General features: G+C 38.4%; 1 protein-coding gene across 2 annotated transcripts; it reads right to left on the bottom strand.

Moving 5' to 3' along the window:
• Window positions 1-639: 639 nt before the first annotated feature.
• Window positions 640-27,631, bottom strand: impg1b (interphotoreceptor matrix proteoglycan 1b). Of its 2 annotated transcripts, none has more exons than XM_085343220.1 (18): window positions 27,565-27,631; window positions 22,950-23,165; window positions 20,556-20,722; window positions 20,418-20,440; window positions 20,078-20,112; window positions 19,805-19,855; window positions 19,560-19,705; window positions 18,098-18,156; window positions 17,060-17,250; window positions 16,555-16,977; window positions 13,638-14,263; window positions 13,033-13,122; window positions 5,487-5,706; window positions 4,189-4,399; window positions 2,242-2,427; window positions 1,945-2,128; window positions 1,183-1,266; window positions 640-723 (listed from the first exon to the last, which is right to left on the bottom strand). In XM_085343220.1, the coding sequence occupies exons 1-18, from the start codon at window positions 27,629-27,631 to the stop codon at window positions 640-642; spliced, it is 3,063 nt and encodes a 1,020-aa protein (XP_085199346.1). The 2 variants fall into 2 exon arrangements, with proteins under 2 accessions (XP_085199346.1, XP_085199345.1); XM_085343219.1 differs by having other exon boundaries at window positions 19,560-19,712; window positions 19,809-19,855.
• Window positions 27,632-27,879: the final 248 nt, after the last annotated feature.

Below are 27,879 nucleotides of genomic sequence, written 5' to 3'. Positions count from 1 at the left end.
ATCAAATTACACAGACCTAACACACTCTGAGCTGCCAAAACAAAGAAAAATGTTTTTGTTAATTCAAAAACTTTTTATTCTTTTGTTTTAAATAGAATGTGCAAAAACAAATGTCCTGGTATTAATGGACACATGATTAGTGGTTAAAAATTGTAAATGGTACAGACGCCAGTATTTTTAGGAATAATGCAGTATGACCAAATACTTTATGCATTCAGTCTCTTTTTGGAACACAGTAATGTTAAAGATGGCATTGCCGTAAACAATATCATAAAGTCTAAACAAAAGATACCACCTTTTGTAAGCAAGGTGGTGGTAAACACCTTGTATTTATGTAAATAATAAATACCTCATTGTGAGGAAAGAAAAACCTTTGTCAAGGGTATACAGGAAATGTTCCTACCATTCATTATATAAAATAAATATTAGCTTCCACTTGAACACAACCTAAGTGCACAGCAGTATCCATAGCTCTCTGTCTAACAAGAGACTTTCATCACTATGAACAATTAAACTTGATCACTGCTTTACGGTATCTGCACCCATATACAGTTAGACAGCAACATTAGTTCTTTTTTCCTCCCTCCTGTTTCGCACCGTGTTAGTGCGTTGACGGATCTTCAAACGAACAAGGAGTCATCAGAGAACTGAAACTTCGAAACATTCATTATCCGATGCCCTTAAAACATGACACGTTCTGTATTCATTTGACAGTCGCCACGTCTGGAACAGACAAGAGCAAAAATAAAAATGGACTCATTTCAGGTGGAATTATACATGACAAAATGAAACTGCATCTACAACTTGCTTGCACTGCTTAAATCATAAGGTACATGATAAAAGGCACGCTGCTGAAGTGCTGATGGGCACAATTTTATTTTGAAACTACTCATTAGAGGTCTAGAATTTATTTTGAAGGCGTTAATGCGATAATTGCACAAATGTCAACAGTGATTTGGTTTGTGAGTAAAAAGAAAAATCATTCAAACAGTTGCTTGCTCGGATGGTTTACCTTTTGCAAACATCATATAGCTGTAAAATATTTACAGTTTAAAGTTATTACATTTTCTTATTTTTTAAATCTTATTGAACACCTAAATTGTAATATCAGTGCATATAACTTTAAATGTATTCTACATCTTATAACAGCTCAATTTTACATTGTGCATTTATATTCCTTACCTCATTGTGTGGTATACAGTGATGAAAATCCACCATTTCTGAGACTAATCTTTCTGATCTTGTTGTGTAGAGTTGTCTGGGGATCTGTATAGGCAGGCAGTAGAAAAGCTTCATATTTACAGTGCGCTTCAATAATGTATTATTAAAACAAAGGCATTTGAACAGGATAAACATATAAAAGGCAAATGAAAGCAAACACTTAACTATTCAAGGGTCTACTCCAGGAGACTCTACCTACAGCAATCAGCACACAGTTCACTGTTAAAACTACACACAGCGGTTGGGTTTTTGTTATGGATCATGCGGTTAACTCTTTCATTTTGTCGATAAAAGCCTCTGAGTGTCTACTGAATATACCAGAGGATGTTCAGTCCCAGTGAATGATTTAATCTGCAGTATATTTTTCACATTGTAATGTAATTCGTCCACCAATCAATCCATTTTCTTTTGCTCATCCAATTGAGGGTCACTGAGCCTATCCCAGCTGTCTTGGATTGACATGGTGGCTGCACCCTGAGCAGATTGTCAGTCTATGGCAGATATTTTGAAGATACATCAGAGCAATTTTAAATACAAATGAAAAGTCAGCCTAGATTAAATGCATGGAAGGATGGAGATCAACCCAAAGTTTGCTCTAAGTTAAATAATACTAACGTATTTGTTAGAACAGAATTGGTTGGAGTATTTTAGTTATTAGTAGCCAAAGAGCTGAGGTTAGTAGTTTAGTTGGTTTAGTCTTCTGTGCGACGCAGCACAGTGTACCTCGATACTCAGATGTATATTTTCAATGGAGGCAAAATGTTCTTGCTCAGAGTGTTGGGACTGGGAGGAAGCAGAAGTTGACGGGCATGGTAATGTGGACACGTGAGTTAAGACACCATCGTCATTCTCAAATACTGGGTTCTCCCTCAAAGTATTCTCAAAGGCATAAGGGGCAAGAGTCTGCCTACAATGTAAAGGAGATTATGAATGCTTTTGAAACAGTAGGCTATACCACACAAAATGACTAAATAGTCACGTATACAAAAACAAACTACACAAAATAGGGCTCATACTTACACCAAAGTTACAGCCTTTCTGGTTTTTATGCATTTCTTGTTGATGAATATTATAATGCCAAGGACGGCGCAAACAAGGCAGAGACTTCCCACAAGGCAGGTTACAATTAGTGACGGGTCTACCGGCACTGACACCAGCTCATTGCAGCGTTCCCCATGGTAGTGCCAAAATTTACCCACGGGGCATCTAAAAGAGATGAGAAAAATGCATGCAGTTATGCACAATATTTTAATAAAATCTTAATATATAATAACTGGGTACAGTTATGGCCAAATATGGCCTTTCTTATTTCATCATCAGTTGAGCAAAAAAAAAATCTGTGACGTTTCACTTGGAAGCTGTTACTGCGAACCCAAAATTGGGATTAAAAGAGCTTTCGATTCAAGTGATACATGCCTTGCATAGGTTGCAAAAAAACAAAACAAGTACAAGAAACGAGAGTGGGCAGGAATATAAAAATGTCCAAATCAATGCTTTGGTACGTTTTGAGAACAAAAAGAGCACACTGTTGAGCTTGGCCAATTAAAAAGGCCTGGAAGGCCATGCAAGATAACTGTGTTGGATGATCACTTGGTAAAGAAAACCCCTTAACAACCTCACCCCAAGTCAAAAACACTCTCCAGCAGATGGGCATGTCATTAAACATTCTTCCACAAAGGCACGACTTTATGAGAGCTTCGCCACATAGTGAAAACCATTCATCAGCCTCAAGAATAGAAAGGCTATTTTTGCATAGTGAATGGCCTTTCAAAAACATCGAAAAAAAACCTAGAAGACAGATGGAATTCAGATCAACGTGTAACAGAATGATGCTAAGAAAAAAGCACGGAAGCAGACCAGAATGGTTAATGAGGTTCAGCACCTGTGGAACATGCATGGCCATGCGTTCCAGTGGGACTTAGTCACTGAGTGTTTAGTGACGAAGCGACAGGAGAACCTAAAAAAAGCTGTTTTTTTTACTGATTCTGCCAAATGCAATATAGTTCATTGCATGGAACTTGACATTACAGTGACCTAAAACACACTGTGTGCGTGTGTGTGCGTGTGTGTGCGTGCGTGCGTGCGTGCGTGCGTGCGTGCGTGCGAGTGCACTGTGAATTCTGACAGTAATTGTCTGCAATACAGTCTATAAAGTTGCAAAAACTTTAAAACGGTATATTTTTTTCAAACCCTGGGGTCAAAGAAATTCTGTACTTAAATGTGCCATTTAATTACAAATCTATTACTGTGAAATACAGAGCTCATATTATGAAAATTGTGTCGCTGTCCAGATTTGCAGACCTAACTGGAAGTTAGAAAGAAGCACCCTTTGAAGGTAATGACATTTTTCATAGTAGAAAATGAAAAATTTGCTTTCTTTTTCCTGAGACGTGTTCAAAAGAGCTCACTATTGCTTTCAGGTTCCTGTGTCTCAATACATACCTCATGGCATATGTATAAATTTGCATAAACATTAAAAATTCTTTCTATTAAAAAGATATGTAGCGTTCTTGATAAATGACTGAATGATCCTTGAAGATAAATTTGTGAACAATTAAAAAAGCCTTTACGAGTTGGATGCCTAACTATAATAATAATTGTTATTAATAAATACACATTTTCATCCTTACTGCACTGCCTCCAGATGCATCTCTTTAAATTTTGTTAAAGACAGTTGTAGAATTCAACATTTTTCAGCAAGCAGCTCTCAGGAGATGGATGTCCTTGAGTACACCACAAAGCAACACGTTTACATCAGCCTTACAATTCAGGATAAAGATAAAAAGAAAAGAAAAACAAATGAAAAATAAAAACAAACATGGTGGATTTCCAACTTCAAGGCTCTGAAAGTGACATCAGGGATCAAATCCAAACACAGCTAAAAAAAATAAATAAAAAATAAGGACCTAGTATAAACTTTAAGGTCATTTTGTTTGTGCTTCCTTTCATTTATCAGCTTGTGTGTACCTGCAGGTTGCTCCATGGCCTGGGATTATTTCACACAGGCCTCCGTTCAGGCAGTAGTTTGGCTGCAGGGTGCAAGTGCTCTGACAAGGCAACCCGTCCACTGTGCTGTAGCCCGGATCACACAGACACTCTGCCTCGTTGGTCCAACTGTTTATCACACAGCGTGAAAACTCATTGCAGGCCAGGAACTTGCAGGGGTCTGCCTGGTCAGCTAAAACCAACGGAAACAGGAGAGAGAGGTGAAAGAAATATAGACAGAGGGCTGAGTGTTCACTAGCATTAATGCAGTCGTTCCATGTTTGCAGATTCAGAGGGGAAATAAGAAGGCATGCTGACTGATATGACAAGAGGTGTCTGCTTTCTGTTTCGTGTGCTTTTAATATGGCTCCATGCGATCATGAACTCACAATACACAACACCTTTGTTACAGTCTGTGAACAGACAGCAGATAAACACGAACCTTATGATATTGACAAGCATAATTCACTGCATGTGCAGATTAAGGATTTTTGTTCCCTATGCCTTGCCTGCATATTTTATTCACACAACATGGGAATGAACTGTGATCTCGCTTTTGCTTGGAGACACACAAAATTAAAAGTAGTGTGTAAAATCTTGCCACTAGATATCATTAGATTTCACATTGAAATCAGCTGAATTCTGTTTTCTTACGCCTTCCAATTCAAGTGCATAATACTATCTATGGTGGCCCTCTAGGACAAACAACTCTGGACTGTCAGTTAGCTGTTTACCTCAGTTGTCACATTGTTGGACTCAAACATTTAGTGAATAACCTCTCATATGATATGAGAGGTAATCAAACTGGGAAAGTGTGATTTTTAGGACAGTTGAGCCTAACATTAGCTAGCGTAACGTTAGCTTAGAACCAGCTCTTGTTGTTTAGCTAGCTTTATGTCAGATGTCTGGAGACAGGAAGGTTGTATTACAAAAGGTAATAGCAAGAATGTCAGAGATAAATAAACAAGTTTATGCATTTTTCATGTGTTTTAGTTCTGACTTAAGTTCAGGGGGTGAGACTTGAGGATGGGAAGGGGACGGTGTGGAAATGAGAAAAGAGTTGGAGGAGTAACACATAATGAGAAAGAGGATGGAAATACACATGTACAGATGTTAAATGGTCATATATAATTTGACCTCTGTCATGGTCAAGGTCATGGGAATACATCAGTTTGTCAGAACACATAATTACACACTAATCAGTGTATACTTATTATTTATTTTCTATTAAATACAAAGAAGAACCAAATCAGAGCAGTGGACAAGCAAGAACATCTCACCTGGTTCTATTTCCAAGGAGCGACTGTCAATTTCAATGTCAAGCCTTTTGGAAGCTGCATTACAGAAGTCTTCAAGCACGCAGTGCACTGCTTCTGTGACATTATAAGGTACGGGCTTGTCCAGTTTCATCCTGCTGTTTACCACAACACTTCCATTCCTGAAGTTAAGAATTTCCAGCTGCTTAAATCCCGTCAAGTTGGACTGCAAATATGGCAAAAGCTGTGGAGAATGAGAGGAAAAGCATATTCATTTCTGAGAAGCTCCTATTTCAGTATTTGATTTAGCAGTTCTCTTTCAATGTTTATTTAAAAGGCATTAGTAAAGTTAGTAATCTGTGGGGGGGGGAAAAAATCCCACAAATGTATTTCTTGATCCAAGAAGAGAAAGGGACTTCTTCACTTTGATTTTTGGGTGTAATTAAATTATGCCAGACACGTGCCACCCTATGTCAAAAAAGAGCTGTTCCCTCCTGAGATTAAGTCCCGGGGGAGGAGAAGTATTTAATTCTGCCACTATGATACAACAGCTTTTTCTTCTTCTTCTTTTTTAATTTGCTATTCAGGTCACTTTTTGCAGTGTTAATGCTATGAATAGTTCATAATTAAATTTTGATGCAAGCATGAAATCCTGGCATCACTGCTCAGGCTGTGTAATTAGATCCAGAATAAAATTAGGGTTATGTTCATAGGCATTAGTATAAGAACACAAATCATGCTAACTCTAGTCGCAAAACAGTCAGAAAACACAGGGACAAAAAATGATACACTTACAACAAAGCTAACTCAAGTCTATCTATAATATATACTGTACTGTTTAGTGAAAGCTTTTATCTAAAGTGCCTTAAAGTAACACAAAGGCAGACAGTAAATGTTTATTGGATCCAGTATCTGTGCATCACTACAGCCTTACTGTGGTAACACTGCCCCACAAACATAAAGCACAGGAGAAGCATAGTCAAGACTGATTTGAGACGTATCATATCCATTTTTTTAATAATCTGTTTCATGCTAGCTGGGAAGAGGCCTTGCTGCTGTTCCTACTTGTTTTTTACAACTTTTTCCTTTTAGCTTTTTTTTTTAATGCCATAGCATCTAATTAGAAACGAATTACAATGACACAAAAAGGAAAGAAAAAACTACATACAGTAGGCCTGCTTAGCATATTTAGCAGTAACTGCAGGGTCATTCCTATGCTGGTTCTCTTCCTAAGATGTTACATTACCTAACTGACCAACCATGTTGTTGAGCTGTCATTAATTAAGGTAATTAAGGAAAAAGAGGTGAGGAACCCAAGCACCAACTCATTTAGAAATCCTATCAAAAAAATAAAGTCCATGTAGGTCTACAGTTGTCATCAACACTGATTAGATTTTACTTTGTTAATTTGTTGATTTTATTTCTGTTTGGTTTTCTCCTTCATGGTTTCATTACAGTGGTTACTTTAAGGTTAAGGGGGAGAATAATGTTTGGGTTCAAATAGAATATTTCACAATGGTAACCATGCGACAAAAAGCCAGGCAGAAAAACCCGATGACAAACTTCTACACTGAGTAATATTTTCTCTAATTAAAAAGCTCTAAAATGTCAACAGCTGGATTGATTGTCTCAGAAAAACATTATAGTGATGCAGGAACAACGCTATGTTGTTAGGTTGTTCTCCACATTTACATGATACATAATGGAAACATGACAAAGAAGTATGAGAAATATAAAAAAGGGTCACGATCTCTCGAGTTCTACATAAATGTGATGAGTTTATTTACTTCAATTTTGGTATTATCAACAACTCAAAGTGCTTTACACTTTAATTAGAAGTCTTGAGCTACAGCCACCCGCATATGCTCCACGGGGTCCCGTGGTCCCCGGGCTTATATTGTATGGCATGTAATGGGAAAGGGTCCAGTGTTCCAAGGATCTTGCTATATGTCAGTATTTGGACAACGCATGAGAACCATAAAAGCATAATCTATAGTTGCTTATAGTGTATAGCACATGTAAAATGATAATGCTGACCCAAACACTAGAATATTGAACATACACACCCTGAGAACAGAGGATTCTGGGAGCACAGATAACTGCTATTCCTTTGCCACCTGACACTAGGGGGATTTATATCAGTTAAACTTGTTAAGTTGATTGTAAAAGTGTTAATTTACAAATAAATGCAATAAGGTAACTCATTGGTCCAAATAGCCAACAAAACTCAACAAGCACAAACACATTGGCTTCACTGCGTCTGTGCTGCCTTCTTCTTTTAAAAGGCAGTACACAACACAGCACCTGTCTGGAACTCTATATTTACACAGCCATGTCTTAGCTTTAAGTTAAAGTTAACTTCCCATGCAGACATGTTTAAAATATCCCCGCATTGTCAGACTTTGCAGTCCAGATAAGTGAGAAGCCAATCTTTTGGGACTTCGAACCAATGATTGCAGAGCTGTTTAGGCAGGAAGGAAGTCAACCAGCTCAAGTAATGGGCCTACATCAATGTCCATCGATCTGAACCACTCTCCTTCAAGCCACTCCATGTTCACTACAGATGAGGCAAACATCAAACCACCACAGTGTGCGGGAGAGAGATTACGATGCTTTAGCAGGCCTGGCTGTTGAGAGGGAGATAAGAGGCCTTAAGGAGCTCTGCTCTGATCTGGTTATTTCACTTATCATTGACAAGCAGTTTACTCTCAGCTAGCTCCCTATAGCTAACAGTCTTAGCTAAGGAAGGTGTAGCTACTGGAGGGTCCACCATCCAGAACAAATGGGCCACAGCTTGCAATATAAATACACATTCACACTGTTGTTTGGTCATCCATTTGTCTCAATGCAGAAAATCGTTGAGTTATAATCGCCCACTTTAGATGACCAATCCAGCTATATTGACTTTCATGCAAGGTCAAAGCTTGTTTCTTTACAAGAATTCTCACTAGAGTCTGTACTGAGACGCTAAAGATACTTTAAATTGCCATGTTATATATATATATATATATATATATATATATATATATATATATATATATATATACACTAAACCTTTGCAGGATGCATGGCACAAACTATGATTTCATCAGTCTGACACAATCACATTTGCTTCTCTGAGGTTACACATGTATCTACTGGTTCTTGCTTTGGAAAACCCAAATGAAATATCCCTGCATCTGTGTCAAAAGTCCCAAGAAGTATTTTGCTTCCATAAGTTTTTAATTTTTTTGATTTGCTGTATCAAACTAAGTCCCTCCAACCTCCATATCCAGTTTTATTGGTTGCTTCACAAACCAGTAGGTACAGGAGTAATGGGGGAGTGTGGTAAAAGGTATGAAGGCTAATTGTTCATGTATATTTGAACAAAACAAAGAAAACACTGCATCCATTTAAATGGGCTGCATCATATGCATTATTTGACATTTCTTCGTTATTGTTTTAGTGATTTATAACCCCGCCTGGATACACTGGGGCCTGTCTTTATTTAAAAAGCCCATTTAAAGGAAGACTGAAAAATCCTAATGGGTGCTGACAAAATAATATATTAAGTATAGTAAATACTTACCAGTGCACTCATCTGAAAACGGCTAAATACATTAATTAACAAGGAGAATTGCAGAAACTGGGGTTTGGGCAACCATTAAAGATTGGAGATGGAGTGTTGTTTGTGTTATTCTTTCAGGATTTTTATGCATATTTTTTTAATATATATATTTATATATTTTTTAAATACACATGTTCCCTATGCCCACTGGCATGACTGCATGCATACAATCCAGTTTGTATTGCTGCTTCTTCTTGATTTGAAGGTCTTTACATAACACAGAACGCAGGGCTCTTCTGAGTGAGCCTAAAAATACCTAGGGGCAAGCATCAAAACTAAACAGAGATGTCAAGTGATGCCTCTTTCTTTGATGCTTGTAGCAAATGCAGGTTTAAAGAGACATCGTCCTCATGTACATACATGCCAGCAGCTAATGTACACTTCTTTTTTGGGGGGAAAATAAAATATATGCAGGTCATACACTCAAATATCCAAATAAAATAACATAACATTGTCCAGCTTGTGATTGGCTTTATTTCATTTTCTCTTGGCCAATAGTAGTACATATATACAGTGTGCATATTTGGACAGGTACCCATTCAGAATAAATGATGCAAAATGCATGCAGATGTCCATATAAACTTTACTGCCATCACACTAAGCAGATGGAAACCACTAATAGCATAATGTGTGTGGTGCTGGAACTGACTAGAATTAAAGCTTCTTACCTCGGGTCACAACCAATGACTAAGGCAGACCAAGGTCCCATGACTCACACTGCCCTGAGCTAGGTTGCTTTCTAACATATACAAAATTCACAAAGCTATGTGACATCTGTACTATATTTTCTTGGCCCACTTATTTACTATTTACTCCGCCACTCTCTGGGTTAATCTTTAAGGCCCCAAACAAGCAAAAATCACACATACCAATAAATAAATGACAATGCAAAAATAAATGTCAGAGACTGCGGTGAATAGCTAACTGCAGGACACTTTCACTGCATACTGCATTTCCCAGTTTAAAAGATAAAACCTGAAGAAGTATACACTTTACACGTAAATTTAAACTCACAGGCTCACAAATAATAACAAAGCAATGTCAGCTAGTAGCACATTTGCAGTACTTCCCACAAAGCTTGTAAGCACGGATAACTACATAGATGTTTTGCTTTCAGTGTTGTACTTTAAAGAAATAGGTGCACAGATTTATATGACTCTCTCTGATTTAGCTAACTTAGCACAAAAATGTAGGATCCTTAAAGTTTGCAGGCAACCTTTAAGAGCTGAAATGTGGGGAAACAGCTAGCTAGACTGATTTTATGAGCGGTGATAGGGTTGCCAACTCCCTGAAAAATAAATAAGGGACACCTCGTGGCCAGGGCCGGGCAACCCAGTTGTCTTCACCCTTCCCAGTGTGGTAGCTCTTTTTTTGTGTGTGAAATTATTTTTTAACCATTTGACTTGAACTTGATTTAAGCAGATGCATATTCTTTGTGATATGAACACATGTGAAACAAATGATCATTTAGCCATTTATTTTTAGCTCAAAATGACAACATTAACACAATAAAACAGGTCTCTTTCTTAAACAGAAGCCTGTCATGCTTAACTTTTGAGAATATAAGTAAATCTTTCTTTAAAAGAACTCTGTCCTACTTAACTTAAAATTATATAAATTAATAGAAAGCAATAGAACGAAAAATATTCTTGTAACAGTGCACATTTAGTGCATTTAGTACAGTTGGCTTCAGTTGAGGTATTATTTCAGCTTTTCTAAAGCTAATCAGCTGCTCCTGTTTGTAAACCCACTTGTTCCCATGATTACGCATCATAACTCATCATCATTATTCATCTATGTATTACTTTTATGTATTAGTGATCTATTTGTTGTAATCATCTATCCTTGCTGTTGTTTATTACACAAAATAAATTATATTATTACACTTCTGGCCACATAGCCCTGATATTCACTGCACATGCCCATATTAACCTTAACCAGAGGGTTTAAAAAAAACAAACCAGTGTTTACATACCATATCTGCTTCTGCCATGGCCTGGCGGACAAAAAATTGGTAAAGGGTTCCCCGAGCTTTCATGCCCCTCATGTTCTTCATGTGCCCACCAATAGAAGCATGCCTATGGAAAAAGTGCGCCAGCACACAGTGCAGTGCGCTTTATAGTGCACTTTTCCAGCCAGGTGTTTTCCTTTTCCCATTCCTCCCTGTACTTTTGCAGCCTTTTTTTTTTCTTTCTCTGAGCGAACAAACATTGCTGCTCTAATGCTGGGCTCACACTGTGCGATTTTTGGCCCATTTTGAGCCGATTTTTGAGTCGTGCGACCGATTTGGTGATCGGCCCGATTTTGGCCTTCATCGTGCGTCGTGTAGTATACGTGGGGTAACGAGAAGCGATTAACACCTCACGACCAGCTCCCGATCATCAATCGCTCGTGAGGGTGTCACCGCAGCTGCTCACGCGCAAACACGTAAACGTCGGTGAAAAAGACGTTGCAGCACGGCTGTGCAGCGTGTGATCTGGACACAAGCGATGGAGGCACAACTTGTAGAACTTTGGAAAGCTCATCCGAGCCTTTTCCATGTGGCCTCACAAAATTATCACGACCACAACAACCGTGAAAATAGTTGGATTTACATTGCTGCTTAATCACAGCTGCCTGATCAATGTTTTTCATTAGCAATTTAGCAAAGTTGATGGTGGTGGTGTGTCTGTGTGAGTGAAAGACAGAGAGAGCGAGCGACAGATTTTCTGTTATAACCTTCATTTTATGGACGCACAGTGTGCCGTCCGAGACTTGCACCGCAGTGTCGGCGTTTGTTTCCCTGTTGGCCATGCTTGTTGTTGTGGTCATCGGTTGTCTTCCGGTATTTTCTCCGTAAGCGACCTTTCCTCAACCAATGAGATGAGCGGTAATCTGACTTGTCATACTCGAATTGTCATAAGTGTGCTGTCAGCTCATTGGTCACAAAGCAGGAGAGGGGCTGGGAATTATGTTTTCAAACAAAGTGTTAATTCCATTAAAAGTTATAGACTACTTTTGATTCTCACTGTATTACGGGACAAAGTGCGTCCCTTATTAGCTCAATACGGGACGTGTACTTTTGTTTCTAAATACGGGACGATTCCGTTTTTTAAGGGACGGTTGGCAACCCTAAGCGGTGATGTGATGCTCTGTTACTTGGTTGGGGTCAGTGACCTCAAGTGGCAAATGGGATATGTTGTACTAAGCTAACCTGACACAGATTGAGCAATAAAGAAAATCATTACTGTTTTTTATAGAGAAACTTTTGAGAAACCCATGGCCACCCCTCTGTTTGCAGAAACCAGGAGTATGCTGACAATGAGTCAAAGAGAGTCTAGACTTCAGAGTTGTACCAGGAAGCAAGATTAATAGGTAAGATAAGTAAGCTGAGGCCATGCAACAGGAGTTTTTTGTGTCACAATGGTGACTCTCTTTTAGCTTGGCAACATCACCATGGTCAACTATGCTGAACACATAACCTAGACATGAGAAGGTTATTTCTTTTTAACATGATATGCCCCGTGACTGGTATCAATTCTCAACTTAGAGAAAACCTGTTGAGCCGTCTGCATGGCGGCACAAAATTTCTCATGCCTGGTTTTGAATTTTACATATTCTACATTTAAAATTTGGGATTTGATGATTCATTAAGCAAAGCACTAGCAAAACAACTTTGCGTCATAGTACATCTTGCAGTAAAAGCAAAACTGCAGTCAAACATTAAGGCGAAACACACAAAGTCAAACCCCCTAAACAGAATCAGACTTACAGATAAAAACTATGCATTGTAGCAGGCTAGCAGGAGAGTCTATAATTTACTACAAGGTTGAAAGTAAAGCTTAAGTTTAAAGCTGAATAATTGAGAACTGTCAGAAATGTTAAGAGATGTCGTGATTTTTTAGTTACTGCATTTGGAAAAGGTTAGTTAACTTTCTCTGAGGCATTAGAATTATATTGCAGTTCCAATATGGAAAAAAATACCGGTATGGAGGCTAAAGTCGTCTGTCTCCTAGGCCCAGATTTACTGGAAGCTCCAGGGTTTGGCGAATTTCTGGACCCAGAGTGTTGTGTCTGAGTGAAACAGAATCATTTTACCACCTTGGCGATTGTTTAAAGCTTTACCTCACTTTACAAAAATAATGAAAACAACATTTAATAATGAAAAATATAACTTTTTATAATTCATTACAATAACTTCTTGGGATTAAAAGCTGGTGTGAGGATAAGGCTTATTGCACTGTGCTTCCTCACTAATATAGAACAACAAAACAGAGAATAAGAAATTCCCAAACCCCATTCCCAAAAAGTTGGAACAATAACCCTTTTAAGGTGTTTTATATAAAAAGTAAACACATTTTTTAAAAACAAATCCTGATTTAAACATTGGATATTTCTCTTCGTGTAGGGTTTAATCGATTGGCAAATTATTCAGTTGTGCTTTTATTAACACAAAGTGACTTTCAGTTTTTTTGGAAAGATGGTTGCACTTTCTGAAACTGAGAGTTTTCATCTCTGGGCTACAAAAGCAAGTATGAGAATGAAACATGGAGAAGCACAATATCAAGCACAAATGCTTGTGTACCTACCAGTTCAAGAAATGTATTCTCCAGTGTCTTATACTCAGAAGAGCTCTTGTTGAACAGGTCATCAGAAAACATCATGTTAGTGACCCTCAAGCTAAAGAAAACCACTAACTCTTTGCTCTTATCCACTGCTGTCATCAGAGGTGTGCTGGCTTGTCTAATGATTGGGGCAGCAGTGGACTCATATGGGCGTTCTTCAGACTCTGAGGCGACTCCACTACCACTTTCCACTTCATGGGGCTTGGACACCAACTCTGTACCATTCTGACTCTGTCCTCCTTTCTTTTGACTGTTTGAACTCTCAGCAATAAGGTCCACTGAGACCGGGGCTACTCCACTGTGCCCTCCACTTGACTCATTGGCATCCTCAGGGGATGGAGAAGACTTCACATCTGTTTCTGGTTCAATGCCTTGGACTTTGCCCTCAAGTGGTGATGGTGTGGAAACTGGTGCTGCTGTTTCTGTGATAGACATCTCCAAAATTGGGATAGGGTAAGTAGGCAGTGATAGGTCAGTCAAAACCTCAGCATCAGTCATAACTTCCTTAGTCTGGAGATTTGGAGTTGTTACAGAAAGGTCCTCATCCTTTTGATCTGGATGCTCATTCCCCCCATCAGCTTGTCTGGGTTCTTGAACGTAAAATACAGCAGGAAAAGGAAGAAGATATTTTGCATTTAAATGTACTTGTACACTTATTGTTATGTATGACCATAACTGCAATACAGGCAGAGCCAGGATGATACAAGGAGTGATCAGCATGAGCAATCATAGAATTTGAGTTACATTAGTAACTATAATTTTCTAGGAGAGCTTTTATGTGGAACCATTCATCTACAGCAGTTATTCCCATGTGGATATCTTATCATCTTAAATATCTTATGCAAAAAACACTTTAGCAACAGTGCTTATATTTTTTTTTATTTTGAGTATCTGAAGTTTACCCCAAAAAGCATATTATGTATAATTTTTTGTGGTGTACTTCCACATAAATTTGTTGCACAGAAGACAAAAATAACTAGCTGTCTAGCTGCACCACTTGCAGGCGACTTATGAATCATAGGATGCTGTTTGAGCCAGATCTTGTTATCTCCCTGCTTTGATCATTTGACTGTATGTCTGAGGCCATGCCAGTCACATTTATTTAATACCCTGATCTGCTGCTGTTGCTGTTAGCCAAGTCACTTCAGTCATTTTAATATTCACTCCATGTTCCATTTCATTAAACCATAGTTACTTACAGCTCTCTCTCTTCTTTTATTGTTGTTTCTTCGTATAATTATTATATTTATTTCATCTTTTAGAACAAGAGTAAAGAAACTGTTATCCTTGCTTAGCCTAACTGTAAGTAGAGAGACTAAAAAGACAAACTATAATGCCAAAATCTCACCAAATTTCTCCACTCATGTGAAAAAGAAAGTTTGCACATCACTCTTACACTCTTACATCTTCCATAGGAATTAGGCTGTAAGTAGCAGCCAGGTGCTGATAATCAAATGCACTTTGTTAGTTGTTCATCAGCAACTTTCACAACCTCTGTAGACCAGATGTTTGCTGGTCTGGTGCATTCAGGTGTGTTTTCAGATAATGCCAAGGAGGAAAGACATTAACAATGATCTTAGAGAAGCAAAAGTTGCTGCCCATTAATAAGGGAAGTGTCGTAAGGTAATCTTCAAACAATTTGAAATTCACTATTCTAAAGCGAAAAAGATTATTCCCGAGTAGAAAATATTCAAAAGAGCTGCTGGCAAATTAATCCCAAAGTCAGAGCATGCAATGCTCAGTGAAATTAAAAACAACCCCTAAAAACTGTCTTTCAGACTCCACAGCCCTCAATTAGCATGTTAAATGTTAAAATACATGAAAGCGCAATTAGAAAAAGACTGAACAGATACGGATCCTTAGGAAGGGTTATGAAGAGCTTTGGAAAGATGCATGTGAACAAATCACATTATTGTGAAATAATATCAACTAGGATTTTATTTACCAAAATAATCTGGAATCAAATCTGAGGCCATCTGTCTGACATCCAAAGTTTGGCTGAAACTGTGTCATGCAACAGGAAAATGTTCTGAAGCACTGCAGCAAATCTACAACACAATGTCTTCAATGAAAAGAATACAAATTTTACAGTGGCTCAAGGTCCACAACTTAACCTGACTGTATTGCTGTGGCAGGGTTTTAAACATCAGTGAACTTAAGTGGCATTGTAAGTTTTCCTACTCATTCCTCTAAATAATAATACAGCACATGTGTCGTGCATCATTTTATATACACATTTCTCTCAATGCCCGAGGACATGATATATTGAGTCTCTTTGGAAACTCGTCTGGAATTCAAAAATCAAGTTGTTGCTGGTTTAAGTTGGCCTGCACAGCATGAGAATGTAATGACTTGACCACCGGCAAGTTGTTACTTAGTAATGGGTTCTAATATAATGTATCCTCTCAGCATGAAAAATCTCCATCTGCACAACTGAACCACCACATCTAATTGTACTGACATTCCTATTTCCTCTGAAGTATGAATGTTCTGTACAAACAACCGGGAACAACTTTGTCATATATTACTATCTGTATTCTTGTTTCCCTGCCTTTTTCTGTTAATTTTGAAAATTTACTGTAAGCTCCTTTTCCCTACTTTTCTTGCCTGGGTGTCTTTTGTTTTTCGATCCTCACTAATGTTGTTTATGTATCTGAGCTGCCCAGCCCTTAACAGCAGGTCATCCTTCAACAGCTTTACCACCATTAAGAGAAACAAGATATAGAAAACCAATAATGATGGCCACGTTGTTGAGTTCTTCCTGTTATCTGTCAATACCTCTTAATGGAATCCCCACTACGCAGACTGGTGGGTTAATCAATAGAGCTTTCACTTCTTGAAACATCCCGCTTTATAAACATTTAACCTGAGGAAGCCTTACCTTTTGTCACCTCCTCCTCTGATTCACCCTCACCTCCTTCTTCATGTTCAGCTGATGGTATTTCCTCCACCTCTGTCTCCGCTTCCTCCACCTGCTCTGTGAGAGTCTCCACTTTTGCTCCTTGTGTAACGGCCTCCTCTGCAGCATCGTTTGTGGACTCCTCTTCTACAGCTGCCGATAAAGGATTCTCCACTGTGAAGGCAGAAGTGACTTCTGGGAGGATGTTGGGGATGAAAGGCACAAACGTGTGTGTTTCTGGTTTGACAGTAGAAGCTTCGAATGCGGTTTCAATCACTCCCAAGGTGGGGAAGAAACTTTGGGTGAGAGCGTTGTCCTCTGTTGGTGCCTCTGTGGTGTCGTCCTCGGATATTACAGTCTCAACAGGATTCAAGTTGAGCTCAGCAACTGGATAAACTGTGGTTACTGAGAAGGAAGTGTTAAAATACTTCAATGTTGAACACAAACTTAATATCTAATTCAGGTAAATGTGTGATATTTTGCTTACCAGCCTCAAAGCTTAGTGTCTGTATGTCCAGTGGTAGTGATGTCTCCTGCTTTAACGCTTTTACAATGATGTGCTTTAGTTTAGGAGCATTTACGTCTTCCCCTGTGTTTGTGACATAACCCTCAGGTTCCTCATTCAGCTCTGTTTCTCCATTAAAGACCACAGCATACCGTACAGACACATCCTCCAGTCTGGGCAACAAGATAAATCATGTCAGAAAGCCTCACAACACACAGACTCCAGTGGTAATAGTGGTAATCCGAGAAGCTTCTTCAGTTCTGAAACTGAACTGAAGAAGCTTCTCGGATGAGAGGTGAAACGTCTTCAAGCAACTTAAAGAAGTCCAGACGCTTTTCTTTGCAAGCTCCTTTGACAGTGGTAATAGTTGTTCACTCAGGCATAAGCCAAAAGATAAGATGAAACAGAGAAGGGATAGCTTCTCTCGAGACATAAGCAATGAAATGTTTCAATAAAATCTATTTTAAGGGAAAACTAAAGAAGGATGTGTTTTTACCGTAATCAATGTTTCCATTTCTATGTTCTTTTTTTTTCTTTTCTTTTTTTACGATAAACCTAATTGTAGTGGCAATTCCTTTACTTTTGAAAGATCAAACGTCCCACAACTTAAAGTCCACAAGCCACTGCTGCATTGAGGTAATATTTCGTACGCAGGCAAAAGAAGTCCATTGTCCAAACATTTTTGTTGAGAGTTTTGGTTTATTTATCCATCTTGGCAAGCAATAACAAGATCCTTCCTGCTGCTTCTCCTGCTCTGGTAAAAAACCATAGGCCCACCCCAATGCATGCTGGTCCTAAACCAGTCTCTTTATTTATAGAAAAAATGGCCCTACAGCTCTTACTAACTAATTTAACAAAATAACAACAAACAAACAAATCATTTAAAACAAAATATTAACCGACAAATAAACCCCAAAATATAAGTAAACGAACAAACTTTAACTAATTTCAAAAATAAGAACAAAAATAAAAAATAAAGAACAAATAGCTCCAACACTAATTAATCCTCTTTTAACTCACCGAAATCCCAGAACACGTATCTCTTTGAATCCTGGAACTTTTTCAAACACATGAAGCATCTGCAGAAAAAATGAAAAGAGCATTAAAATAATTAAAACAAATGTGAAAGAAATCCTAGAATTTTCTGTTGTTACTGTTAAAAAAAAATTAGAGCAATTTTTAACTTGGAGTTTTTGAATCCAGCTTGGACATTATGGAGTGCATAACTATTGCAATCATGAGGCATATATGGAAGTTTTGTAATGCCCACAGTGAACTAAAGTCAGCATTAATGCAATTTTCTCAATTCACCAGATTTAACATTATTCCAAGATCTTAGGCCCTGAAAGCTACATGAACTAGGTAAACAGCTCCCTGACACTACACTTACTCGAAAATCTGTCCACACTCTTTGCAGCCCCATGCAGAAAAATGCATATTTAGAATGATGCAAAACACATCTGCAGCATTTTTATTTAATGGAATGGGACTTTCATACACTCATACAGCTTCAACCTGTTGGAAAAAGCTGATAAAGAGCATGTATGGTACTGACAGGATAGCTTAGGACTCTGTGGAGTCCTGTAAAAAACTAAGTACCTCATGCAAGCTACTGAATCACCTCATGACTCAATAGCTGCAATAACCACCTTTAGCAGTAATGACTTTAAGTAAGTTTGTGGGCATTCGTAGATCCTCAGCTCTCTTAAATTGTATTGAGATCTGAACTTCGATGAGGCCATTACAACACCTTGATTCTTTTCTTTTTCAGTCATTCTGTTGATGTTTTACTGCTGTGCTTAGAATCACTCTCCTGTTGCATGACCCAGTTTTAGCCTAGCTTTAGCTTTTGGAGAGATAAGCTCACATTTAACATTAGAATATGCTGTGTTTGTTTCTCATCGAACGTGATGCTGCAGATTGCGATAAATATATCTCCACATATCTCATGGAGATGAAGCTTTTGGTGTTTTTTTGCTTTGTTTTTTGCAATTTCCACGAGCAAAAAAATATTGTACACTGCTAACACACACCTGAATGTTTCAGATGTGCAATCTGTTAGCTTCTACTTGCACTCGTAATTCCTGTAGAAGCCGTAAGAGTGTCTTTAGTTTTTCACAGACCTGCCCAAATAAAACGTTATTTTTTCGCTGACTGTTACACCTATTTCTTTAACGAAATTCTGCGTTAGTGGCTGTTTGAACTGTGGTGAGAATCTATCCCGGCCTTCTTAGTCAGAGATAATTAGAACTTACTATTCCAGGCTCACGCTCATTTAGAAGTCTTAAGTCCTGCAGTTACCCTTAAAGCTGTTAAATCAATCAGGGTGTGTGTTAGACCTAACGCTGCAATGTAATACAAGCTGGCAATCACGAATACCTTGTTACATAACACCGCCATTAAGAAGGGCTTTTGTTTTTAATGACAGAATAAGACGATCACAGGAGTAAGATACAGAGGGGGACTTGATGCTTAAACTCACCCTTTGTTTGAGGTCTCGGGCGATGTCATTGTACTGTGCAGTCTCGGGGTTACTGAGCAGTTCGCTGTATGTCGGATCCACGATGGTGATCCTGAACTCAACAATATACTCTTCATAGTTTTCTTTCATCATGCTGGGGTTTATCTCTTTTACCTAGCAAACCAAAATCCACATGGCATTTTTTTACTACTAATTAAAAATCTGAAACTTGACAATGAGTTAATGTTCTAACTGTTATAGTTGACCTACCACATCAGCCTCAGTTGGAAGGAGAATCACAGGTGGAGTCCAGGTGCCTGACACAATAAAGCAACATATAAGTTAAATCATGATATCTTTATGAATGTTTTATGACGCCCAAAACGACACAACTACTCGCCAACCAGTCGGGAAATGCATATTTTCCCTAGCGACTGTTGGTTGCCAATGGATTGCCAACCAATCTCTCGGCGTGTGGTTGTGGCTTAAGTCAAGTCTGTTTTGGTTCAACCTTAATGGTGTTTATCTGTCAAACTCACATTCACTTCCTGGCTCTGCAGTCCCAGATTCAATTCTGAAAATGGAAGAAAAATACTATTTAAAAAACTTCAGGGATCTTCACCTTCACCATTTTTAAAAAAAAAATCTGCAACATTCTTCTGTTTGTAATTGAGTGTAAAAATATTTGCTGTTGCAAAAACAACATATATTAAAAAACTGTCAGTCTTTTGGCAATTACTAGGCACTTTACACAGTTACAGAAAAGTAAAGAAAAGAAAAGAAAAGAAAAGCCTCTCCTTTCTGGAGTGTAGCTGATTCTTAAAAAAATGACTCCACGCACAGAAAACACTTTCACATTTCAGAGGGAAGTTTACCTACCCTTCATTTTCCTCAGCTACTCTCTGGAAATTAAAAACAAACACACACACGAAATGATATCAGCTATTACATTACTATTACACCAAGCAAGCACAGAGTACAAATGTACTGTTATGGAAAGTGGACTTCCACACTCACTCTGGCGACCATGTCCAGGTGCTCCTGAGAGCTGCTGAAATTGTGAGCCAAGTCGTCCATGCAGAGGTTTTCATGCTGGCAGGTGTAAACCCAGGCCCTGTACTCTTCTGAGTTTGGCACTCTGTCCAAGAAGATCCGAAAAGCTTCCCAAATTGCTTCCTGACAAACTGAAGATAAATCACAATTTTTTAAAGTACTACCAAAAAAGACACCATCTGATCTGATTTAAATCAAAAGGACAGAAAAAATAAATAGACAGGAGGTGAATTCCTGCTAGAAAACAATTACATAACTCAGGCTAAAGAGGGTTGTTGATATTAATCCTGCCATCGGTTAGTATACAGAGCTAGTCATGATTTACAGGTTACAGTTGGCTTATTATGACCTTTGGGGAGGAATTTCAATGGAGCTTTACATATGAGCACACATACAACAGTACCTTATAGATGTATTCAATCACAAAACAGATTTAATGTGAAATAACAGAGACCGCAACAAACAGTATTATAGCTGTTGTTTCATAAATGTCAAAGTGTATATTCAAAAGTCATTCTGTGCCTGTGACATTTCTGCAAAAATTAAAATTATAAACAGAAAGCTGTCCCGAAGCGACATTATTTTTTATCCGCATCTGCGGCTGAAACAAGCACCATATTGTTCAATAACTTGATGCCCATGGGAAATTTGTTCTCTTATAAAATCATTTCTGTAATGATTTGAGCATCTCCCATACAACAAATTAATCTGCCTCATTTTAAAATCATACGCCACTGCAGCTGTTTTGGGACACTTAAATAACCGATTGCAATGACAAAGGTGGCAATTTTAGCTTATTAAATCACTGATAACCCATCTTTCTTAGACGAGGGATTTTTGCAGTGTAGCTAGACTCTAAAGATTTTTTTTTAAATATCAAAATCATACCATGGATGAGGGAGTATTCAGTGAGATTCATTAAGATTTAGAGACATAGCACCATTAAATCTATTGTGGCAATGTGGTCTGCGACCAAAGCAATGACGGAACTTAGAACAAACTCTTTTGCAAATAAAAAAAACAATTTGATGTGATTGAAGTGCAGACTTTCAGCTTTAAAATAAGGGGAGAGGCTCCAAGGTAAATTGGCCTGATACGGCCTGTCTTCTTGTTGTTCTATAACAAATAGACACTGAAAAATCATTAGTTTATTTCAAGTATTGAACTTGTATTTGTTAAATGTTCACTGGAACTCTAAATATGAGGTCCAAAGAGTGTTGATGCAAGTGAAGGGGCCCTCATTACAACGAGAAAACAAAATAAACTCTTCAGAGAGATTGCAAAAACTTTACCAGTGGTTCAATCAACAATCTGTTACATTGTTGTTTTTCTTTTTTTGTCTTCCCCCTGTCTCACCATCTCTTCTCCCATCTATTTTTCTTTCTCTTCCTCTCTTTCTTTCATTCTTTCTCCCTGTCCTATCCCCCAGTCATGTCTGTCCCGTCTGTAACAACCGAAAATCAAATCAAATAAATACATAATTATAATAAAGGTCAATCAAATGGACCAATATGGCAAGGCCATGATGATCCACTTGGTAAAGTCAATCTGCTTGGCATCTTTCTTGGCCTTCAGACAACAATTCTGATGGCTAAAAAAATCTGCTATATTCTTAAAAAGACTGAATTCGCTGGCCTGCTCTGGACACAGAAGATAGCTAAAGTAGATGATCCCCAAAGTCTTCTCTTGGTTAAGAAAAACTATTTCACAACATCTAACTAAGTCAAGAAACTCTCAACAAGACTGTCAAAATCAACAGTCAAGAGACTCCTTCATGAATACAGAGGATTTATAACAACATACAAACCACTGGTTACACTTAAGAACAGGAAAGCCAGATTAGCCTTTCATAGTCCTGGAAAAAAAACTCTTTAGACAGACTAAATATAAATATACTTCATCGACTATCCATCAGAGATGGTGGCACAGGCATCTACAGCTTCCAGTGGAACCAGGTCACTAACATTTATTGATGATGTGAATCCTTGTAGAAGTATCAGGTGAATGTGTGGGACTATGTTTAAAAATTGAGGTAATTTGCTTTTGTTAAAACTCCTGAATTACATGTCAGTCACATATCGATTGCTCTAAAATCCACTGGTTTAAAATCCTATGGACCTAGCTGACTAAACCTTGTCTTTACAAAATGTTTTGATTGGATAAAACATCCAATTTGGTAGCTGTTCATTCAATTGCTAGGACATCTCTGTTTGCCCCTTATTCTAATAGACTAAATATTTCAGGACAGGCTTGTTATACTAATACACTCTGCTGTGATTAGGCACAAAGTAAATGTTTAAAGACTCCATGTACAGTATAAGCTTACACTAAAGTCTAACACTGCTCATTTCATCTCACCTCTGAGTTTGTAATAGGCCCGGTGGCTGCCGATGACTGCTTTCACACTCTCCTGGGGACACACTTTGACACCCGTAGTGAAGATCGTTGACCTCTTTCCCCGATGTCCACCCTGCTCTGCTCTGACATTGGTTGCATGTGGGATTGGCCTGGAAGCTTCCAGAAAGTGTCGGTACTTTACATCCCTGAGTCCAGAAAAACTGTGGTCGTGAAGGTCTGCAAGAGTCACAAAGAAGAAGTTATTAAGTCAGGCAGAATGTTTTTACTCGCAACATGAATAATCAAACACTTCATGATAAGTGGATGTAATTCTGTTGACTGTCAGGTTGGTGTGAGATTTCTCCCGCAGCAGTACAAGTGTTTGTGTGGATGGCTGGGATAATTAACAACTGATGGGTGACAAAACAAAGGTAAAATTGCACTCCATGTACTAAATGCTCCAAAGTGAGTCACATATTGTGCATAAATTGGGCTGAATGGTTTGCATTAAACAGCAACGTGTTTCTTTGTTATTTGCATTTTTAACAGGTTCATTATTTCTTGCTGATGGGAATCCAACTAATCTGGCATAAGCGTATTATTGTTTTTTGAATTAGCCATCAATTTCCTGTTTAATATCACAATGAATTACAGACCTTGCTAAACAGGTTTGTCAGTCTTCACTAGTGTTACAGGATAAAATTTAAATATTTTCTGCTTCTAAAAAGTGAAGTCAAAGCACAAATGCCTTCAAAAGACTTCTGGTTCCATAGAAGTCATGACCTCAGTGCTCAGGTCATATTGAATTGAACATTAGGCTCATCTTGTAAATTATGATCATTTATCAATTATCAGTTTTATTCAATTATCATCATCATGTGATCAAGAGTCAGATAAGTGGATTATTCAGGATATGTTTAGTGACTAACAGCTTGTCCATCACATGTCAGTAGCCAATGAGTATGCAGCTTCACAGTCGCAGCAGCAATGGCAAAAACGCTGAGGCTTCATGATGTGACTTCATGGGATTTTTTTATACCGTCTATGTTGATAATGCTCCAGCTTTATATCATCTCACCCAAATATCGCCTCATCCGGGTTTAAAAAAATTACAAATAAGACCGAGACAGCCAAAATATATTTCACATGAAGAATTCCACATTTTAAAAGGTGGCTCACAAAAAAATCCATCCAGATTTAAGGAAACGCAATCCTAAAATGCTGTCATGCCCTTTCAAATAACCCTTATTAATCTTGTCATATCAGAAAATGGGCAGCCAGCACTTACTATCACCAGAGAGAATTTAATTTGACAGGTATTTTATCCAGCAAGGTGCCATCTGTTTAGTTGTGCTACGGTATGTTAACTGCTGCTTGCTTTACCGCTGCTTTTAAAGAGCATTTGTAGTGAAAAGGAAATCACACATAGAGTACATGTATTTTAGGACTGTCTAATCCAAAGACAGCCTCTGTGTGTGATTTAATTATTTTTTAAAGGCGCAGACACTGATTCAAGCTTGTAAGTTTACTTCAATATGAAGACATCCAGAGACTAAATCTTAGAGGTGCTTGTTTGTGACTGGAAAAATGCAGAGACATATGGAGAAAGACTTTCTAAGTTGAATTGACCTTGTGCAGCTTAACCCACGTTACGTCACTGAGACTGGTGAGTGGCTAAAAGAGTAAGCGATGAGATCGTGCTGGGCCACGTCCAAGTATGAATGAGCAGAAATGCGTGCGTGTGGATTACTGTCGAATAAGGGTGTGCATCTATAGCAAACCTTAAAGAGATTGAATTTAGCTACAGTGGTTAGAAAAGAACAATTCTGCAAATGAAGGCATTGAAGAAATGACACAGATTCCCCTGTTTCCATGAATTATACCGCTGAGATGCTGCACAGAGGATGAGAGCTGCTCTAATTTTCTGATCAGTTTAATTAAATAATCTTTACGAGCTTCAGTGACACTGGTGAATTACAGGAAGGTAATTGTGCGCCATTACAAAAGCTAGTGTGCCAGTCAGTCTCTCCAACACAGTTACCCCATTGAATAAAGCTATTTTAGAAGAAAGCAATCATTGTCGTGCCAGGTGGCAAACCTTTGAGGACTTCTTAAGAGAATAAGCTGGGATTTACGAGCCCCAAAACAGAGTCTGGAGGTCATTGAGCCCAAACAGAAAACTGTGCCTTTTCAGGATTAGGATAGAGAATGAAGAATACGGACAAATAGAAATAGGGAGTGTGTAATTACTGTTGCAATTGTATTCGACTCAGAGCTTTTAGCTGAAGCTGGTATATTTCTGGGGAGATACAGAGAGTGGGCTATCTCAGTACTTAAATTTTGCATATCTATAAAAGCACACGGAGCTGTTTTGCATGTTGCACCAGTGCATTGTGAATCACAAACATTGTCATACGTGACAGTTTCAAGAAGTGAGTTTAAACATTTGCAGTGAGTGGACAGTGTACTTGAATTACTGTTATTGTGCAATATTATAAATGATTTTTATTGCAAAGCTGTTACATTGATAGAATATGTGTTGCAATCAAGCAGCTGGCAATGCTTGTGTACACTCTATCTTTGTCCACCGTGTTAATTTATGTTAACTTCATTTAATTAATACCTTAGACTGTACATAAAAGATGGATGCAGTGTCACTATCTGCATCTTAGTTCTGCCACCTTATAAAAATACATTTCTACTGTCTCATCAATTCCTCACTTATCATGTCTTCTTTGAAATAACTCAGACAGTGACAGGCCAATGCTTCAGTTGAAGGTGGAAATCCAGGTGACATCACTGTGGCTGTGTCCATCTTTTATAACATAGTCCCAGACTGAGTCCTAGTTTCAGTCTCATAATCTTTTTGGAAGTCATACAGTATGTTGGTGGCGATTGTTTCCATAGGGTCTCCTATTTAGGTTTTGCACACATGTGACCGCTAATCAGGTGGCATTAACTTGACCGCCGTTTGGGACACGTGACAATCACTGTAGGATCGAGTGACCTAGGGACCAGTCCACAACCATCAGTCATGAGGGGAAAATGATTAATCACTGACTGGTTGCTGGACGGTCACTGTTCCAGTCACACAGATGTAGAGACCAATCGGTGACTGCCTGGCAACAATCTGTCACTAGGGAAAAATTCCCCAAACCAGCTGATATAAACCTCCTTGTGACTGGTTACTAGCTTATTGCTGCGGTCGCAGTTTGAGTGTAAGCGACAGACATTGCAAACACTGTCTGGGTGGTCTTTGGGCTGCAGTGAGAAGTGCAACACAAACCAGAAAAGGTGATGCTTTGGTTTCTTGTATATTGCCACAAATGACTGTATCTTCGTCTGCAAATTCTTGCTAACAACTAGCCTTCAAAGTAAAAGTTGTGGCTTAGTGCTATAGCCCATCGGTCCCCAACCTTTTTTGCGCCACAGACTGGTTTATGCCCGACAATATTTTCACTTTAGGTGTCGCGGATAAATACAACAAAATAAAACTAGTACCGGTACCGAAAAAAAGAAGATTTATTCATAACACACATGAAAAGACCCAGGAAAACCGAGTTAATGATAAAAATGATAACAAACTAATGCTGAAAACCGACCACATGACATCACATGAGAAACCTCATTATGCTTGATGTTATTTCTATGTAAAAACTTGGAAGTTATAAAGAAGCCTTATTTAGACAGATGTTCATTACTTTGCATTTGTCAATATGTTGCATGTGTAACTCCACTACATAAATAAAACCCTTTGAAATAAGCAGTACTCTTTAATCCAAATGTAGCATAAGACCAAGAAAATGCAATGAATGCTTAGCATTGTAACCTGTAGCTTTATGAGGAACGTAGCCTCCAGTTTAGAGACTGTCAGGCAGACTGATTGAACAAAATAGTTTCCAAACATTTCAGCAAGTTAAGCTGCCAAATCATTTTTTCCCTAAGATTCATAGCATAACATTTGAATTGGTTTTGCTTGAAGCCTCATTTGCACATGCACAGACACGAGGGCCTAGGCAAAAGGAGGGAGTGTTGGCACGGGCCTTAATGCCCAGTGCATCCGCAAAAAGGCCCCACAGCAGAATTACAAGCCAGAAAAGATTAGTGTCCTGCGACACTGGGAACAGAATGGCTTTTGTTTCCTTCAGGATAATGAGCTCACCCGGGCACATCACACTGAACAAGACAACCAGTGCCGATGAAAATGTTATCCCTGTTGAAATTTCGCTATCTTTCTCAGTGAACACCTATTAGATGTCACGACCAGTTTAATTCACACTGAATATTCATGACCTTAAGAGTGGTTCGCTATCTGCTTGACATTTGCTTGACATCTAAAAATCAAAGATCTTTCCGAGGGTGAACTGGCATTTTGTAGCCTGCCGGGAGAGTAATTTAGGTAACAGAGTCTCATGCACATAAAACAGAAATACCCTGTTGTTCCTCTAAATTTCACCACTAAATTTGCTAAAAACAAACAAACAAACTTGCAGGTAGATCTTTGCATTAAAGGATAATTTGTCACTGGCCAAACTTAAAGGAATGCGAACAGTCACTTTTATTTTCTAAATTTTAGTAAGCTATCAATCAGATGCATCTTAAAGAAAGTTTCTTCATTCTACAAGATGATTCTTACCTTTGATTTGACTTGCTTGGAGGGTAAACAGACACAAAGTTAAGCATAGTCCCGACTTCAAAAGCATGATGGGCTAAAGTGTAAAGTTATCATTTGTAAAGTGACTGTGGCAAAAAGCAATAAAATCCAGAATCTCCTTATCTCGAGTCCTTTAGCAGAATGTATAAAAGTCTCCTCATCGGTGCATAGGAGTTCTTGGCAGGCACCAAAACTCAGCTTCTGCAATCGTTAGTTTCTGGATGCTGTGGGATCCCAGTACACTGCAGAGGTGATTGCATGAATGGACGAGCAGTGGGAGCAAGGGAGGAAGGAGAG

This window comes from Diplotaxodon limnothrissa, linkage group LG19, assembly GCF_057381915.1.
Source record: "Diplotaxodon limnothrissa isolate DT_005_m linkage group LG19, D_limnothrissa_male_GT1.1, whole genome shotgun sequence".
NCBI classification, from domain to species: Eukaryota; Metazoa; Chordata; class Actinopteri; order Cichliformes; family Cichlidae; genus Diplotaxodon; species Diplotaxodon limnothrissa.
This window is presented reverse-complemented; position numbering and strand designations above follow the sequence as displayed.